General features: G+C 43.4%; 1 protein-coding gene across 2 annotated transcripts in view; it reads left to right on the top strand.

Moving 5' to 3' along the window:
• The window catches only part of WDFY2 (WD repeat and FYVE domain containing 2), an 85,642-nt gene extending 70,064 nt beyond the window's left edge, over positions 1–15,578 (top strand). For both annotated transcript variants that reach the window (XM_032099702.1, XM_032099701.1), the window contains exons 6-12: positions 1,846–1,958; positions 2,870–2,996; positions 4,872–4,977; positions 7,682–7,783; positions 8,439–8,569; positions 8,904–9,012; positions 9,645–15,578. In XM_032099702.1, the coding sequence (XP_031955593.1) occupies positions 1,846–1,958; positions 2,870–2,996; positions 4,872–4,977; positions 7,682–7,783; positions 8,439–8,569; positions 8,904–9,012; positions 9,645–9,674 (718 nt within the window). In that variant the 3' untranslated portion in view covers positions 9,675–15,578. The remainder of the gene's footprint in view (positions 1–1,845; positions 1,959–2,869; positions 2,997–4,871; positions 4,978–7,681; positions 7,784–8,438; positions 8,570–8,903; positions 9,013–9,644) is intronic.
• Positions 15,579–17,436: the final 1,858 nt, after the last annotated feature.

Here is a 17,436-nt window from a genome sequence, read left to right as displayed (position 1 = left end):
ATTGGGAATTTGGGTTAACTAAGGAGTAAATGATCCAGAAATGGCACTCAGGTGGCTTATTCACCTAGAGCTGCCCCACCTGCCTGACAATAAAAAAAAAATTAATTCAGGTTTCTTGAAATGGAAAAGGAAATGGAAAAGGATGAGCTCTTAGGCTGAAAACAGGGGTTAGCATAAACAGACTTTTTAATGCCCTGCAGTGTATGTGGTATAGATGCGTGTTCTGCTAGTTCATGAGAAGTGATACTGACCCAAAATTATTGTTTGAAGATGGACTTGCTTTATATTATCTGGTAATTCAGCCAATCTAAATGGCAGAAAGGCTGAACCTACTTTTTAATTCATTGATAAATACTTTTGAAAGCATGATGCAAGAATTTGCCCTGTGTTCCCTAAATCTCTCTAGAGAACAGCCAATTTTGACTGATTAAAATTTTTGGAGGACAATTTAATTTGGGTCATCTGACTATGATGGTGGAGGGCAGTGGAAGCAGTGGGAAGGAGAATCACTGGCAAATACTGCAAAAATATTTGGCATAACGAGGAACAGGTTCAGGTTTTTTTGTTCTCCAGTGTCCTGTGTGCTTAAGATCAGTACTCCTTAAATAGCACTGCTCTTACAAAGTACTAAAAACAGTTACTCCTTAAACATCCAGTATGGATTCTGAATGTGGAATTAAATTGGATGAAGAGGTCAGAATCTGTCCAGTTAGGTGATTTCTGTAGGTGGTTGAATGGCCAATGAAATCACAATGGGGTAAGGAGAAATACAACCAAATCTTAAAAGCATCTTCCCCCCACTCCTTTCTTCTTCCTGTGTGGCCTCAACTTTGTGCCCGATTTGCTCTGTCTCCTGGGGGTTGCAGCTGTTTCACTGCATGTTGTCTCTGCTGATCCTTCTTCCTCAGAGGGAGGACTCCTCACACTCTTCCCCTAGTCCAGTGTGGGTTCCTTCCATGGCATGCAGCTCTTTAGGAATAGATGGCTCTAGCATGGGTACCCACAGGGTCACAAGTCCTGCCACCAAACCTGCTCCAGTGTGGGGCTCCTCCATGGGCTGCAGGTTGATACCTGATCCACTGTGGATCTTGAAGGGCTGCAGGGGGACAACCTGCCTCACCATGGTCTGCACCATGGCTGCAAGAGAATCTCAGCTCCAGCACCTGGAGCACCTTCTCCCACTCCTCCTTCACTGACCTTGGTGTCTGCATTTCTCTCACATAGTCTCACTCTTTTGCCAGGTGAAGTTGCTGGGGCATTTTTCACCCCCTTATTAATTCTGCTCTCCCAGAGGCACTGCCACTGTTACTGCTGGGCTCAGCCTATTGGGAGGTCCATTTTGGAGCCAGCTGTCATTGGCTCTGTTGGACATAGGGGAAGCTTCTGGCAGCTTCTCACAGAAGCCACCCCATATACCCTCCACTACCAAAGCCTTGCCACACAAACCCAGTACAAGCAGAAAACTAGTAATAAATATTTCATGTAATTTTGGGAAGGGAGGGAGTGGATACCATCCAACTCTAACACTTAAGTTACAGAGCCTGAGGAGACAACTCGTATGTTCATGGCAAAGAGCTACTTAAATGGTGTTTCATAACAAAAGCATTAATTGCGTCCTCGGGAATAGTCTCTTTTTTCCTCACTCAGGCATACTGCATATTAGTATGAACAGGTATGAGCCTTATTGATATGAACAGGTGCCTAAAAGTACACTCTGAATACCTCCTTGAGACTGGAGCACTATTCACAAGATTGCAGTATACTCATGTTAAAAGAATTAGTGAGTCATGAAAGGAATGCAAAGCTTGTGTAAATAACATGTTTTCCTCAGCATTTATCCTTCAGATTTGATGTGGAAACCCGGCATGTGTTTGTTGGTGACCATTCTGGGCAAGTGACCATACTCAAACTAGAGCAAGAGTCCTGCAGCCTTGTTACCACATTTAAGGGACACACAGGTAAGGCCTCAGGAGGAGACCCAGGAAGGTGCTCAGGAGGGTCTTCATCTGTGCTCAGCATCATGATGATTTGACTGTCCTGTGATACACTAGGATGACTTGTGTCAGTGTATAGCATGGAAGGGACATAGACCTTAAACTGTCCCAGCAGTTCAGGGAAGCTGTATTGGTAAAAACAAGAGTGATCAGAGCTCTGAGCAGAACACATCTATGGCGGAAAATGCCACAATCAGTAGCTGCTAGTTAAAGCAGAGTGGGACTTGAACAAGTTGTGGTAGTTCTGGGAGGGAGAAAGAATGCTGCTAAAGGTAAGATCTGTATTGGTAGACACTTTATCCCAAGTGGAATAGGCACAACTTGGAGGCACTAAATGCTTGTTTCACTGCTGGGACTTGTGCATCATCACCCTTTGAAAAGAACAACCCTGGATATGATGCTACCTTCTGACAGAAGAAATGCTCTCGTTCCTCAGCATTTTTTATTCATATCCCTCCTCTCTAACTAAATGCTAATAGCTCAAGGTAGCACAAGGTAGTTCAATCCTTGAGCTAGGATACTGAGAAGGTTCCCATAGCATTCCACACTTGCTTCTCTTTTAATCTTCCGGAAATGATGGAGATGGAAAGTTGTGTAGCTCCCACTGTGACCATTGTTCTACCATGCTTTACTGCTCAGTGGATTCATCCATGCAAGCAGCAGTGGAGCCCTCTGCCCACAGAAGATCAGGATGGGGCTTCAGTAGTTTTTCTAGACTGTTATTTTTCCAATGAAAGGTACATGGTTGCATAGTCTTTGCTAAAGAGATCTGCATTTTAATCACTCCATATTTTTTGTTGTATCTTTATATTTAGCTACATTCCAGTCTTCCACTTTCTGTAATAAAATGACTGTTGTGTGTGCTCCTGTTGCAGGTGGTGTCACTGCTCTCTGTTGGGACCCAATACAGCGAGTTTTATTCTCAGGCAGTTCTGATCATTCCATTATAATGTGGGATATTGGAGGAAGAAAAGGAACAGCCATCGAGCTGCAAGGACATAAGTATGTTCAAAGCCGTTCCTCCTGCTTTTATGGGAGAAAAGCTAAAGGCAGAAGCCACATCTGGAAACAAACAGCCCAAAGGTTACAGTCTTCACAAGCCTCAAGCTTGTATGTGTGACACCCTGTGGTCCGTATACAACAGGAATAATTTGCTTATAGTAAGTTTTTCAGTGCTGGGGCCACAGGCTGTTTTAAGAGTCTGCAGAGGGTGGTGAAGGAAAGCACAACGTCTGTAGTCCTGAATGTGTTATGCCAGAGCCTGTGCCTTTGCTGGAAAGAGGAGGCTCCTCAAATGAGAACAGCCGCAGGGAAATTCTTGGGTTTTAGGTGTCAAGGTCTTTCCTTCCCCTAGAGGGAGCATCGGGCTTGGACAATTAATCCCTTTTTCTTCCATGCTCCTTCACTACAGCCTGGATTCTAAGTGATGTGCTTTAACCTTTAACCATAGGAGCCTTCACATCTCCTCAGTGCAAAGAGGCATCGTCTTTGCAAGTACATTTGCATAGCCAGAGACGTCTTTGAAGGCGGGTAAGCCCGTGCTGGGCACTGATTATACATCAGAATGGCTCTAGAGGCCGTGACTCCTCACCTTTGGCAATGCAACAAGTTGGTTTCAGAGTACTGGGACTGCATATATGTGGGACTTGCATGCCAGGCTCAGGCCTGGAGAGAAAAAATCTTGTGGTGGTTTTGGGCTAACAGTTTCTTACATATTCATGCATTTCTTTTGAGTGATGCTGCACTCTGCTGAGTGATTGGGATGCCTCTGGGATTTCAGAGCACTGCAGAGCTCTAGCTGAAATTCCCAGATCACCCTCATACCCTACCAGTGGTGCCTGCTAATGCATCACTGCTTGATTTACTGCTGTGGAAATTAGTTCTATTATGAAGCTAGCCTCTGGATCTTAATCTGTGTGACAGCTGTCAGCTGGAACTGTACAACACAGTGTCCTGCGAATCCTGATGGTGCCTCTGGTGTTGGCAGGCAGGCACTGTGAAGGGTGGCAGTGCTGTCCCAAACTCTCCCGTGAATGCCTTCCCTTCTGCAGGTGCAGCCATAGGCACAAATAAATGTGTTAGCATGCAAGTCCTTTTGGCAGACAAGACCAGTGTGGTAGCAAAGGAAACCAAATGTTGTAGATGATTTCCAGTCACAGTATGATCGGTTACTGTGCCTTCACAACCTTGCTTTTTCCGTAACAATGTTGTACAGTCTTTGTTTCCCAGGTTGTAAATAGCCTGAGATGAGGCCTGACTTTCTTTCTTTTATGAAGGACTGAGCCCATCTTTCGGGGTTTAAGTTGAATTGTTTCTCCCATGTTGATTTTCATTAAAAGAGGAAACAGAAGCACCTAAACTTTCCACCTTACTGTGAGAAGGCTTAGGAACAATTTAGTGATTCCTATATTATTTTTGAAACTCTTTATGCTTGTTAGTCTCAAAAGAAAGTCTTCAGTAGTTTCTCAGTGATTCACTTCTAGATGTTGCAGAGATTTACAAAACAAAGTTGTTGCTGACATTCTGACGAGAAGGTATCTTACCAGGGGCTGCATTTATGCATCCAGATGTGCCTTCAGAAGCTGCAACCCTGTTGAGGCTTCCCAGTGCAGCTGGGACCTCCTATCCCAGGAGCAGCAAAACCAGTTATCAGAACAGGTCTTTGCTTTTGTGGATGCTGCCCAGATGAGCAACACTCTCATTCTGGTCCCAGCCTGACAGCAAAGACTGATTGCATGTGATAAATGCCATGTGCCATGAGTGGGGGAGGGAAACATATGAGCAAATAAATGGTTTGTATTGCTGTATGGATATTCTGTGCTCACTTGTGCAGTAGCCACAGGTGGTTGATTGCTAACTGTCTTGTTTCTTTTTCAGTGATAAAGTTCAGTCTCTCTCCTATGCTCACCACACTCGGCAGCTCATCTCCTGTGGTGCAGATGGAGGAATCGTCGTCTGGAACATGGATGTTGAGAGGCAGGAGGTAGATGCTTAGTTCTTATCAATTTGGTCTGAAGCAGTCCTGGGAAGAAGGGGCCTGTCTAAATTGTGCAGCTTTCAACCTAAACAAGATCATTCCAAGCTTTAAAAATGTTTCTGGACATGCTCCAGTTGTTATACAGCAATTATGCTGTGCCTTTGATAATATGGTACAGGGGAAATCGCCTGGCAGAAAATTCGTATTAAATAGGCTGCTAAATGGCTCTTGCTCTTTACATTACTGCTCTGAAAGATACCCTGTAAGGAGGGTATTGAGATGCTCTGCTGTATTTTCCAGCATATCATGAGAAATATCAGTTCAGATGTAAATGGATGGACTGATTAATTAATTTTGGTTTTTAAAAAGTAAAACAAGAAGTCTCTTGGTCATCTCTGGAAAAACACAATTAGCATTTTTCTTCCTTGATAAGAAGCCCTTGACAAGGGCTTCAATCTCACTTGCTACTCAGTCTTGCTTCCCTCTGGTGTAACCACGTAGAAGTGGGGTAAATGATGGCTTTGCTGATCCAGACAGTAAGATTTCACCCACAGTTCCTAATTGCTTTTGTGCTTCATGGCCAACGAATGTGAGCGGCTGCAAAAACGCTCCCCCGGTCTTTGGCACTGTGGGAGCAGCCCCCACTTGGCAATTTCTGACTCAGAGAGGGGGAGCGAGCTCTGTGCTGGCTGAGTCAGGCACCAGCCCTGCTCAGCAGCCTGGCAAATCCTGGTGCCATGAGTCACGGCAAACCTCTGCCCTCTTCCTGGAAGGGGGTAGGTCAGAGCAAGGCTTTTGGCAGCATGGGCTTTCACCAGCTTTGCTGGCTCTCAGGAGTTGTGGCCTGAATGGGTTGAGTGTGTCTCCCTTGAGGAAGGAGAAATGCTAAGTGGAAAACTTGATTTTAAAAAATTACTGAAGTAGGAATAGGCAGAAACTGAGCTCCCCTTTTAATGTGATTTAGCATTTCAGTTGATTCTCTTTAACTGCTAATCCAGGGGCCAAGAATGTCACTGATTTAGCATTTCAGTTGATTCTCTTTAACTGCTAATCCAGGGGCCAAGAATGTCACCAGCTCCTAAAGTGAAACGAAAGCAGAGTGGTTTCCTCCTTCCCAAGAGATGTTTCCTTTTTGCTGCAACTCGAACATCCAGAAATGAAAACCTTTATTTATTTGCTGCCTTCAAAAGGCTACAGTAAGGGTTAAGATTGGCTTGTCACAAAATAGGCAGCAATGCTGTGAGAAGGCTGGTTTGAAAAACAGAGGAGAAATATTATTAGCTAAATAAAGGCCAAGCAGCAGGTGCCAATGGTGCACAGCTTTCCCAGACTATGGCTATGTGGGCTTGTTCTTGTTATCAGCAGCACAATAGGATGTTCTTGGTGCTAAACCACCCACAAAACACAAATCTTTGAGATATCAAACCTTGGGTTTGGGTCCTAGCTTACTTTTTTTGGATTTTGGCTTTCATATCTTTGCCCTTATTTAAGGATTTTCTCCATGTGATGTGTGCTCAGTACTCATTTTGTTGCTATCAGATTTTCCTACATCACTGAGATTGTGTTAGAGTCAATTAAGCCATTTTAGCTCTTGATTCTTTATTTTCAACTCAATTTTTAAAAAGCTGTAAGAAGACATCCAAATGATGCTATAAGCTGTGTTTCTGTTTGACTACAAAGTGGTTACTTGTCACAAGCAAAATGTCTTCTTCGTCTATAGTGTTCAAATGCCCAAGAGATGAAAAGTTACACACAGAGATGTAAATCTGTAGGCATTAAAAAGAAAGACTGTTTTGGGTAGAAAAGACAAGGATTTTTCCCAGCAGAATGAACTGCCTTCAGAATAACTGGCAGAAGAATATGAAACAGGTGGTTGCTTTATTGCTGGGGGTCAAAGCTATCCTGGGAGCTGAGGGTCTCCATCTGCCCTTAACTTACCTTTGCCTGACTTTTCTACTGTTTTTAGTTCTTAATCTTGGCTGTGTTTCTTGCCATTTTAATTTGCAGCATGTGAGAAACCAGTGGCTCTGAGAAGACAACTGCAGTTTGCTAATAGCATTTCCTCACAAAGTATTAAACAATATTTAGTGTTTATTTAAACTCACGGGTTGATGAGGGAAAAGAGTTTGGGTTTGGTTTGGGTTGTTCAGGTGAATCCTATCTTTCTCATCCCTGTGTGTGATTTGTAGCACAGGCACCTCTGACAGCAGGAACTCCTCTTAGGGTGTTAAAGAAAGAAAGAATATGAAAAACCCCAACTACATCAGCATTTCCCATAATTTTCCTTTCCCTTCATAAGAATTGCTTGGCTATTGGAAATACTAATTGACCCCAGCTCTCACCAGAGGCAATAGCAGGTGGTAAATGCTGTCCAGACAGGACAGAACAAAATATTTTTATATGTTTCATTCCAGAATTGGGTTGTTTCTGTGGTCTTATTATCAAATTCTTCTTCGTGATTTGGGTGAGAACTGTTCCTCCCATGTCCTTCAAAGCTAAGCCAAAAAGGACATCCCAGGGCACAAATGTCATCTTGTCATCATCAACAACAGTCAAAAGGGCATCTTGTGAAAATGGAGATATTAAATCAAACTTAGCTGGCCATATTGCCACACCACAACACATCTTTTTTGTCCTGCCTCTAGGCTCCATTGGAAATTTTTCTGCTTGTTGCTCACTTCCACTTTGTGTTTATGTGTGTGTGTTGCAGACCCCGGAGTGGCTGGATAGTGACTCCTGTCAAAAATGTGACCAGCCTTTCTTCTGGAACTTCAAGCAAATGTGGGACAGTAAGAAAATAGGCCTCAGGCAGGTTTGTATATGTCCCTTGGTGTGTTAACATGGTGCCATTAGGCTTTTCTCTCATAACAGATTCTGGCAACCTTTTCCCCCTAAAGCTTTGAGAACTTGCACTTTGTTCTTCCACTAAGTGCTCAGGGTGCGACAGTGGGTTCGCCTCTGAGGCTTGATTTTGTGACTGAAAGGAACAGACTGGTTTTTTTCCAATCAATCCCAATAGCAAATGCATGGAATAGGCCTTGAGCTGAATAGATTGGGGCCTTTCATGACTTCAGCCATGTGGGACTTTGCTCACTGTTAGTCAAATATGTTACAGAAAGAAATTTACAGCTGATTTTTGGAGATTGTACTGGAACCAAAGCTGTTTTCAATGAAATTGGATAAACATCTATAACTGCTCAGGCTGTACTGGGAAAGGCTTACTGGTCTGCTTGAAACATGCTGCTGTGTTTTCCTGCCTATCAGGAGAGGGCTGCAGATTGCAGACTGTTACTAAAGGGGTGTAAAAATGCTGCATGTGCTCATGGAACCTGAGAAATGAGGTGTCTGGGACAGAGCTGAGCTGCATCGTGTCTTGCTGGAGTGAGATGGTAGAGCCAGTGGACCTGAGCAGTGACCTGGTCTGGGTTTGTAGCCTGAGATGTCTTTCTGCATGTTGTCTCCTACAGCATCACTGCCGGAAGTGTGGGAAAGCCGTGTGCGGGAAATGCAGCTCCAAGCGCTCCTCCATCCCACTGATGGGGTTTGAGTTTGAAGTGAGGGTCTGTGACAGCTGCCACGAGTCCATAACGGATGAGGAGTAAGTGTGGACACTGAGCCAGCTTGCACTGGAATGGGGAGAAACTCCTGTATCTGGAAGGGCCTGGGTGGGTGCAAGGCTCTAGGAGGGAGCAGCCTGCCATGGTGGTCCCTGGGCTTTCTCAGCAAGATAAGGAGGAGATGGAGCCAGGACGGATAGAGAGCCCCCCATCCCTGTTCCTTTCATGCCAGAAAGGTCTCAGTGCAGTTTACAGAGTGGTTGCTGAATTAATGGCTTACAGCAGCAGTCAAATACTTTTTTCCTCAATAGCAAACATTTTGGGGGAAAATCCTGCAGTTAGAATTCTTGCTGACTTTTGGATTTCTTTCTTCAGGCGGGCGCCTACAGCTACTTTCCATGACAGTAAGCACAACATTGTTCACGTACACTTCGATGCCACCAGGGGGTGGCTGCTGACCTCGGGGACAGACAAGGTTATTAAGGTAAGAGCAAGAAATGTGCTCTAGCTCCTGTATTTCATTTCCTTTCCCTCTCCCATGTGGCTGCAGGGATGTCATACATGGCTTCTTCCACCCAGAGACTTCTCACTGATGGATTTCAGCCCAATAAGGAGCAAGGAGGTCTGGGTCTATGAAGTTACTGCCTGAAGGGGCTGCGACAAGTGCTCACTGTAGCTTTCCCTTGAGGAAGACCAACTGATTTTCAGCATGCCAAATCTCAGTGTAGCTAGAAAAAGAAATAGCTAAAATAATGACTAAGTTGTAACAGCTTGAGTAACTTAAAAAACCAAAACCCTCACAATGTGTTATGACTGTGCTGATCACTGAAGTTAGTAATGGAGTGGGAGTTTTTTTGGTTTAAGGCCAGCTATGAACCTGGCTCATACAGGTGAAACCTAGTGACATACAGAATGTCATTTGGTCAACCTCTACCACTCTGACACTGCTGGAAAATGAAATCAAACTTCTTCAGACTTGTTGCATCCACCTCTAACCATGCAGCCCCTCTTAACTGAAGAAAAGAGGTGCAAAATATTTGAAGATTCTATTTTTACTGTATCTTACTGTCTTTTACCATTATTCATTATGTTGTTATATTTTATTGTATTTAACAGCTGTGGGATATGACACCAGTAGTGTCTTGATGTTACATCAGTGGAACTTGAAAGGCGATACTTACAGAAGAAATGGATTTCCTAACCCTAATTATACTGCAGAAGATAGATAACACTGGGGGCATACAGCAGATGAGAAAGGAGCTAATGTGTTTACAACAGCTTTATGTCCTCTGCTTGATCCAGGCTGAACATTTGCACGAAGACTCTTTCCACTTCTTCTCAAAATATACAAGAAGGTATTTTTTTAACTAATGGTTTGTACGATCTGACTTTGGTTGTCTTGAGTTTGTTTGGAAAAATCTGTGTGCAGTGCAATTTTTAGTTTTTATATTTCACTATGTCCAGATACTTGCTGCTTTGTACAGAGGGTTCTTGGGTTGTGTCCTCCTCTGTGAGTTTTCAGTGTCAACAGACTGTGTAAGGCCATCGGCTCTCCCTGCAGCCAGTACCTGTTGGTTTGGGATATTTCTGTGGACCATGCTCTCTCCAGAGGAGGAACTCCAGGCACGGTCTCTGGTTGCATCACTGAGGAGCTGATGGACTAGTGCAATTCCTAAAAGGGCTCTACCGTCTACTTATCCTAGTGGGCATCATCCTGAGAGCATTCATTGGTTTGTATAATCTTCCTGCCTCTTCCTTTGCTGCACAAGTCACAGCACCAGGGGTCAGGTTACTCAGCAACTGATTTCTACAGAAAACTGAAATAGTTTTCCAGCTCAGAGCATTACAAGGAGCACACAGACTTGTTTGAGTTTGATGAGGCTGGCAGGCTGATTCAAATGAAATCATTGGCAACAGGAACTTTTGGGAGTGTGTGCATGGAGGGGGGCAGATCTAAAACTGGCCTAGATCTGAAAAGTCTGGTTTATCTCTACCTCTACCTCTACCTTGCACAGCAACATTTCAGCATTTATACCTGTCTGTGTTGTTGAAGATGAATTTTGTTTTTCCTGTTTTCCGTTAGTCATATTTATTTTTTAAAATGCTGATGGTTTTTATTAATTTCCGCTATAGACCCGAAAGTGATATTGCTGAATGATGCCCATTGTCCTGTTGTCATATTTCACAGTTTCTCTTAAAAATAAACAGTATTTAAAAACCTGGATTGACCAAAATTACCTTTTTAGAATGACATTGTCAAGGTGAATAAACAAAAAAGCCCTTTTTTCCAAAGGGACCTTCTCTGAAGAGCCAACTCTCCATTCCATTAATCCATGTTACATTTTAGCATGGTATTACTCATGCACTTCAAAGAAACTGGTGTAGAGAATCGAACTGCAGACCAGACCAAAGGCTTTCCTGTATCTCCTGTTTCAGCAGGCCTTGTGGTTGTAGCTGCTGTGACACAGCACACTGGTGGTGCTCAGTCTTGCCCTGTTTTGGACTTACATTTTTCCCTCTGTAGTGGGGAGGCCATGATGTTTGCCACTACAGAACACATTGCTACCTGGAGAAGCCTTGTGTTCTCTCTTGAGTAAGAATGCCAAAAGAAAATAAAGCCTCTCCTTTGTTTGCCCGGCAGCAACTCACTTTTGAGTGGGGGGGAAAAAAAAAAAAATGTTAACTCAATCCATGGCATTAATTTTGGTCCAGTGAGCTGCTGCAGTAAAGGGTGATTGGACTTCTGTGTGCAAGTCACAGGACTGCTATGTATTTTCAGGGAAAATTCTCTTTTTAAGCATTCTATAAACTGTGATGAAGCATTTTGCAGTCATGTTCTCTGAAATGATGCCACATTGGGTTTCCTGGTCATACAGCCTGTTATTGGTTCCCCTCTAGACAGCAATTTTAAAGCATATTTTCAAACATAGTTCACACAGCACTATTATGTTTCCAGCTTGAAAGTTGTTTTCTCAGTCCTCTCACTTTCTCTCCTGGAAACTAGATGCTTGTTTCCTCTTGGAATGATTTTCATTGCACCTTGTGCATGTTTTCTGATGACTGAAGTGTTCTTGGCTGTCAAAGCTATTCAAGATGAGCAAGTGGCCTGCCAGTATTTCATTGCAGCTGGAGAATACGTACAAAGCTTTGCTAGACTATGGTGTTCCATGTTCTTTTGGGCTCAGGGCCTTTTGGCCAAAGACCTGACCTGTGCTGTGCAGGGAGTGCATTTCATGGTGACAGAAACACGGGCGTGCCAAAATGAATTTAAATTGCTGTTAGGTGCTTGGTTCCTGAGGAGACAGCAGTGGCACCGAGTCTGGGACTGCTCACACTGATGGAGTGGTGGAGTCAGCAAGCTGAGTATCTGCCTCTGGGCGAACGCCTAATCCTGAGCATGTAATGTGCAAACAGGTGAAGAACTGATTCCAAAGGAGGCTAAATTTGAGAATGACTTGTTTGGACTGTTCTGCAATAAACTCTTGGCCACTCCCCCATTGTCTTCCAAGGAGTCATGGTTTCAATGTTGCTTATGTGTGGATGTGGGGTATGCAAAACCATTTTGCAAAATTTTCCTGGCTGTTCTTTCTGACTGAATGACCTGCAGGATTATCTGGATTTAAGCTAAACATCTCCTTATCTTGCAGTCTCAGGACAAAGTGGTCTGGGCTTAGAAAATTATGTAAGCTGAAAGTGAAGCTGCGGGGGAAGGGAAATTTGTCCCTTTTCAATGCCCTTAAGAGCATAATGTAGAGATATGAAGGGAAAATAGATGTTTCTAATTCAGTAATTCTTTTACCTTCCAAATGAAACAAGAAAGATTTGACACTGGGAGAGTTAAAATGCCTGCCTTCCTCTTCTGTTGTTAGAGCAGCAATCTCAGTTTCTTCTGTCTACTAGATCTATACGAAAAGGGATCCCTGTTGCCTGGTCCTTTTTGTTTCCATTTTACTTACTGAATAACAAATTTGAGCTATTTTCATTAATTGCATTATTGGAGGATGGGAGGAGGGTGTGTTTTGATACTGGTGCAAACTGCAGTGCCACACACACACACTCAAAGCCCAGCCCACTTTCCCTGGGGCTGCTGAAGGGCAGTAGCTTTTAGTGATATCTCCTGCTGTGACAAGGGGCACACGAACAGTGCTGGCCTCCCTCTGCTCTTTACATCAGAAAAGGTGACTGTCATTTCTCCCTTAGCTGGTGTTTCCTTGTGGGAAGAGGCAGTGATCTCCAGAGCATCTGGTGCTATTCTTGACTTTTAAATGAGCAGTGTCTGCAGAGCTTAGGCAGGTGATGGGGCAGGCGCCGGTCACATACGCAGTGCCTGAGCAGCTTGCTAGAGCCACTTGTGTCCTGGGTGGGGCAATCTGAGCCCCAAACTTCAGTCTTTTAAAGCTGAAAATATTTAAGTGAAGGGAAAAGAATGTGGGCATCTGCTTGCAATGTAGCATTGATGGTCCTCCCATCTACAAGAAGACCTAACATCATGGTTAAATGTTGAAACAGGGTAGTGATAGGGCTAAAAGTCAGCCAGTCTGGCAGAGGATAATCCAGAACAGTGCCATTGGTGTGCTCAGCTGTGAGCACCCTTGTCTGCAGCTGCTTTTTGCATCCAAGCCCAGGTGACCTCCCTACTCTGTCCTCCTGAACTTGAGGCCATCACCTGAATGTCAGCACGTGGGCTCTTAGTACATCAGGAGTGGTTATGGCACTTTGCCTGAGAGGGTGCCATGAGTATCTCCAGTACTGGGAAGGGAGGGATGTGTTCCCTTTGAATGGGGTTAGTTGCTGATAAGAAGGTAGACAGACGGATGTGCAAAAAGGATGATCCAAAACAGTTGTATGGGGAAAAAAATTGCCTTATGCCTGCTGAGGAAATCATTGTTAAAAAGGAATATTCAACTTTTTTTTCCTGTGTCCAGTTCTGTGCTTCCCAGTACAAGAGAGAAATGAAACTGCTGGAGGGAGTCCAGCAAAGGGCTGCTGAGATGGTGAAGGTACTGGAGCATATCTGGGAGAGCTGGGACTGTTCTCCCTGGAGAAAAGAAGGCTCAGAGGGATCTCATCAGTGTGTGTAAATGCCTGAAGGAAGGGTCCACAGAGAATGCACTGGTGTCCAGTGACAGGGCCAGAGGCAATGGGCACAAACTGAAACACAGGAGATTTCCTCTGAACATCAGGAAACAGTTTTTACTGTGAGGGTGACTGAGCCTGGGCACAGAAGGGCCAGGCAGGTAGTTTGTGCATTCTCCATCCTTGGAGATATTCAAAACCCAACTGGACATGACCCCAGGCAACCAGCTCTAGGTGACCCTGCTTCAGCAGGATCAGATGACCTTTGGAGGTTCTTTGCCACTGCAGCCATTCTGTGATTCAAAATCCACTTAATGTCTGTGTCTACTCTATTGCTTAGAGAGGGAAAAATCTAAACTACTACCAAATTAGTTACTAACAAATTGGCAAATATTACCTACATCTGTCCTCACTGTTTCAAACAGGATTTGTGTATCAGCGACCAAAATTCTGTTTTGTAGCACACAGGAAATAGGGCTACAATGTGTGGTTTTACAGGCCGTGTCCTTTCCAGGAGACCACATTGAGCACATGGGATGTTTTCAATTAGGACTTAGAAGACTTTTTTCTATGTGTGGCAAAAGTATGCAACAGTAACAACAAACTTGATCCTTTTTTCAGGATGCATTGATGTGCTGAGTCCCTTCAGTGATGACCTCTTATGTAATATTGAGGAAGACAGAGATTTTTCTATTCAAAATTGCATCTTGTGAATGTTGGCAGGAAATCTTTGCTCCTCAGAAGAAAAACAGTGGTCCGTAGTTTGCTAATAACCTGAAGTTCTGGGATTTGAGATTAACTTTGTGTGATCAAATGTGACTTTGAATTGCATTTTCCCAGTCTGGGGATTTTCCCTTGTGACCAGTCTTTGGCCATGACTGAAATTTTGTTTGCTGCAGGACACATTGTACAGCTCAGAAGAGAAAGATTGAGTTCAATTGAAACTGCTGCCAAGTAGGGACATTGAACTCAAACCAAAATAAAAACAAGAGATCAGAGTCCTGACAAAGTCTTTGCAAAGAGGGGACACCTAGAAAGAATGTTATCACCATACAAACAAAAATAAACAAACAAAAAACCACCCAAACACCCCCCCCCCCAAAAAAAAAGCACCTACAGTACAGAAATGAATATTCATCAGAACTGTATAAAGCCAAACCATCCCCCATCCCAGCACTGTAAGCCAGCCAGCAGCCATGGTCCAGATCCAGAAGTCACAAGGAACATATAATTGTTCCAGTCTATGAAGATTTGACTTCCATTTCTTGTTCTTTGGTTTAATTGCCAAATAATATTTATCTACCTCAAATAGTTTTTTCAGAACTGCACTAAATGCATCAGCACTTTGACATTAAGAGGATGGGGAAGAGACGCATCCCTACTGAGACGGTGCAGAAGAGGTTATCAGGCCTTATGAAGATAGTTTTGCCTCTCTCCAGTTATTGGTTCTTTAGACATTAAATACTCAATCTATTCAAGGGTTTACCACCTTTATACTTGCATTTTATAACAGGTCAGGGCTTTCTTCAGATGCAAAAAACCCATTGCTAACACCCCTATTTTGTCCTGTCTGAAGAAAATTCTGTGGGGTTGCCATGGCCAAGTAATTAAGAAATTTTCACAAATAAACAAGTACCCAAACTTACTTGCTACATCTTTGTCATTAGCACTAGTTTTAGCTGTGGTTTAGCTTTCTAAAGGCTGAGCATTGCTTCTGACTCTGCTTGGTAAGTTAAGTTCGTCATACTGACCAGTATCTTGTTGGCTTTGCTGTCTTTTTGATTAGAGGGATTTTATTTAAAAACGTAATCTTACTGGCTTTTGTTCAGGTCAGTGTTTTGTAGGAATGCTGCTCAGCAATTTGACCATCTTTTCTAACTTTCATTGTAAAACTTCCCAGTACTGTTCCATTATGTAAGTAAGTGTCTCTGATGTAGCTGAATAAATTGTGGTATCTTAACCCCACTAAATTAATTTCTATCAGCTTTTGGCTATTTCTTTTCCTTCTCTATGTGTGTAATGAGGAATTTGGTTTATTGAGTTTTGACTGGACTCATTCACCTCCCTGTTCTGTGAATTGTCATAAAACTGACAACTATTGTATAGACACATTCTTTGCCAGGACAAATTCTTGCCCTGAGTGCCTTGGCAATGGGTGGGCAGCCCAAAGGAAATGGTGTCCGAGCAGTGGGGGAATTGCACAATTTTGTGCATCACTCCAAGGCTTCCTGTGGATCATGGATTCTGAACTGAAAAGTAAAGAGAAGATGCTCAAGATTTTTAACCATCTAAGAAAGTGGCAGCTCCTGGGATCTCTCTCCCTGAAGTTTGCACAAGTGCAGGTTTTGCCACTCTTCCTCTGTTTGGACAATATTTTTATCTGTGAAATGGCACTGGCAGTGCTGGTACAGCAAAGGTTTGAGTTGTTTCTCCTGGCAGCAGGGTAGAAACCTGTCCTGCTGAAGACCTTTGGCCAAGCTGACACTGTGTCTCTTCGTAAAGCTGAACATTAGCTTTTGTTTTGAGAGAGAACAAACTTCCTTCAGAGGAATACATCATTTTTCCTTAAGTTTATCTGATGGCTCCCTCTAGAGAGAGGAACATAAATACTGACCTACTTCACAAATTGAAGTTCTTGGATTTGATCACTTTTAGTCCCAGAAGTGGTTTTGTTGCACTTGCTGCCCGTCAGACTCGGTGCCTTTTCAAAGGCTTCTTTCTCTCATTGTCTAGATCTGCACTTTTTGGGTGACTGCAGGAATACAGAGTTTTTGAGTCCTCTTAGTTGCATTTCAAAATTATCTCCTGTAATCAGTCACTGGCTCTGCCTGAATGTGCCCGGAACTACCTCTCCCTACAAAGCAAGAGATGGAAGCCTGAGGAAAAAGGGAAATACTGTGAGCTGAGCCAGGGAAGATGCGAACCTTTGTGCTGCTGGAGTGGAAACTGCCTGTTTAAAATGACAGTGGGTGGATGTTGACCAGCACTAATTTTAGATAAGTATGATCCAGTGTCACGAGATGGGGTGCTTTATTTTTGCAGGGAGGGTGAGAAAATAACATACAGAGGAACTTACAGATTAAACTGCTTCATAGCTGCCCTCCTCCTTTGTTCCATCAGGTTGTTCCCTGAAAGAATAACTCCATGTTCACTCTCCACTCCCCAAGTTCACCCCTACTTAATGAAAACTAGTACTGCTCCAAGTGCCATGGCTTTTAGAAAGGCTCTGTCATTACGAAAACACAAATTAGTACTTGTACTGACAATTGAAATGGCTGGGACTGTCCCCCACCAAATAAATTGATTCACATTGAGGTTTGCAGGACTGACTTACCAGGCTCAATGAAGGATATAGCAGAACTCCCTTCTTTGAGCCCAGGCAGTGCATGTTCAACATCCCACCTGAGCCTTATTTAACAGGAAGGAGTGGCCCTACTCACAGCTTATTCCCAGTGAGTGGAACACAGAAGCTGGAGCATGTGTTACTGCAAATGCCAAGTTGGTATTTGTAATTTACTCCAAAATAGTGAGGTAATAGTGAGGTATGGGAAAGCCCCCATTCAAAGGCAAACAACAAGTAATTTTTTACACCTTTAATCAATAGCAGGTAGATTTAGTTTGTTGGAGTTTTTTTAAACAAAGAATAAAGATGACCCAGAAAAGAGGAAATGCAGTTTACAAAATTGTTTGATACTTGTTACATTGACCTCCTAAAATTTTCATCCAAGATGAGAAGTTGCAGTGGCCTCTGCATCAATGAGTCAGTCCCACTGCACTGACGTTGGGCTGTGCCTTTCCATTAGGATGTAGAGGAATGACCGACTCCACATGA

Source organism: Corvus moneduloides, chromosome 2, assembly GCF_009650955.1.
Source record: "Corvus moneduloides isolate bCorMon1 chromosome 2, bCorMon1.pri, whole genome shotgun sequence".
In the NCBI taxonomy this organism is placed as follows: Eukaryota; Metazoa; Chordata; class Aves; order Passeriformes; family Corvidae; genus Corvus; species Corvus moneduloides.
This window is presented reverse-complemented; position numbering and strand designations above follow the sequence as displayed.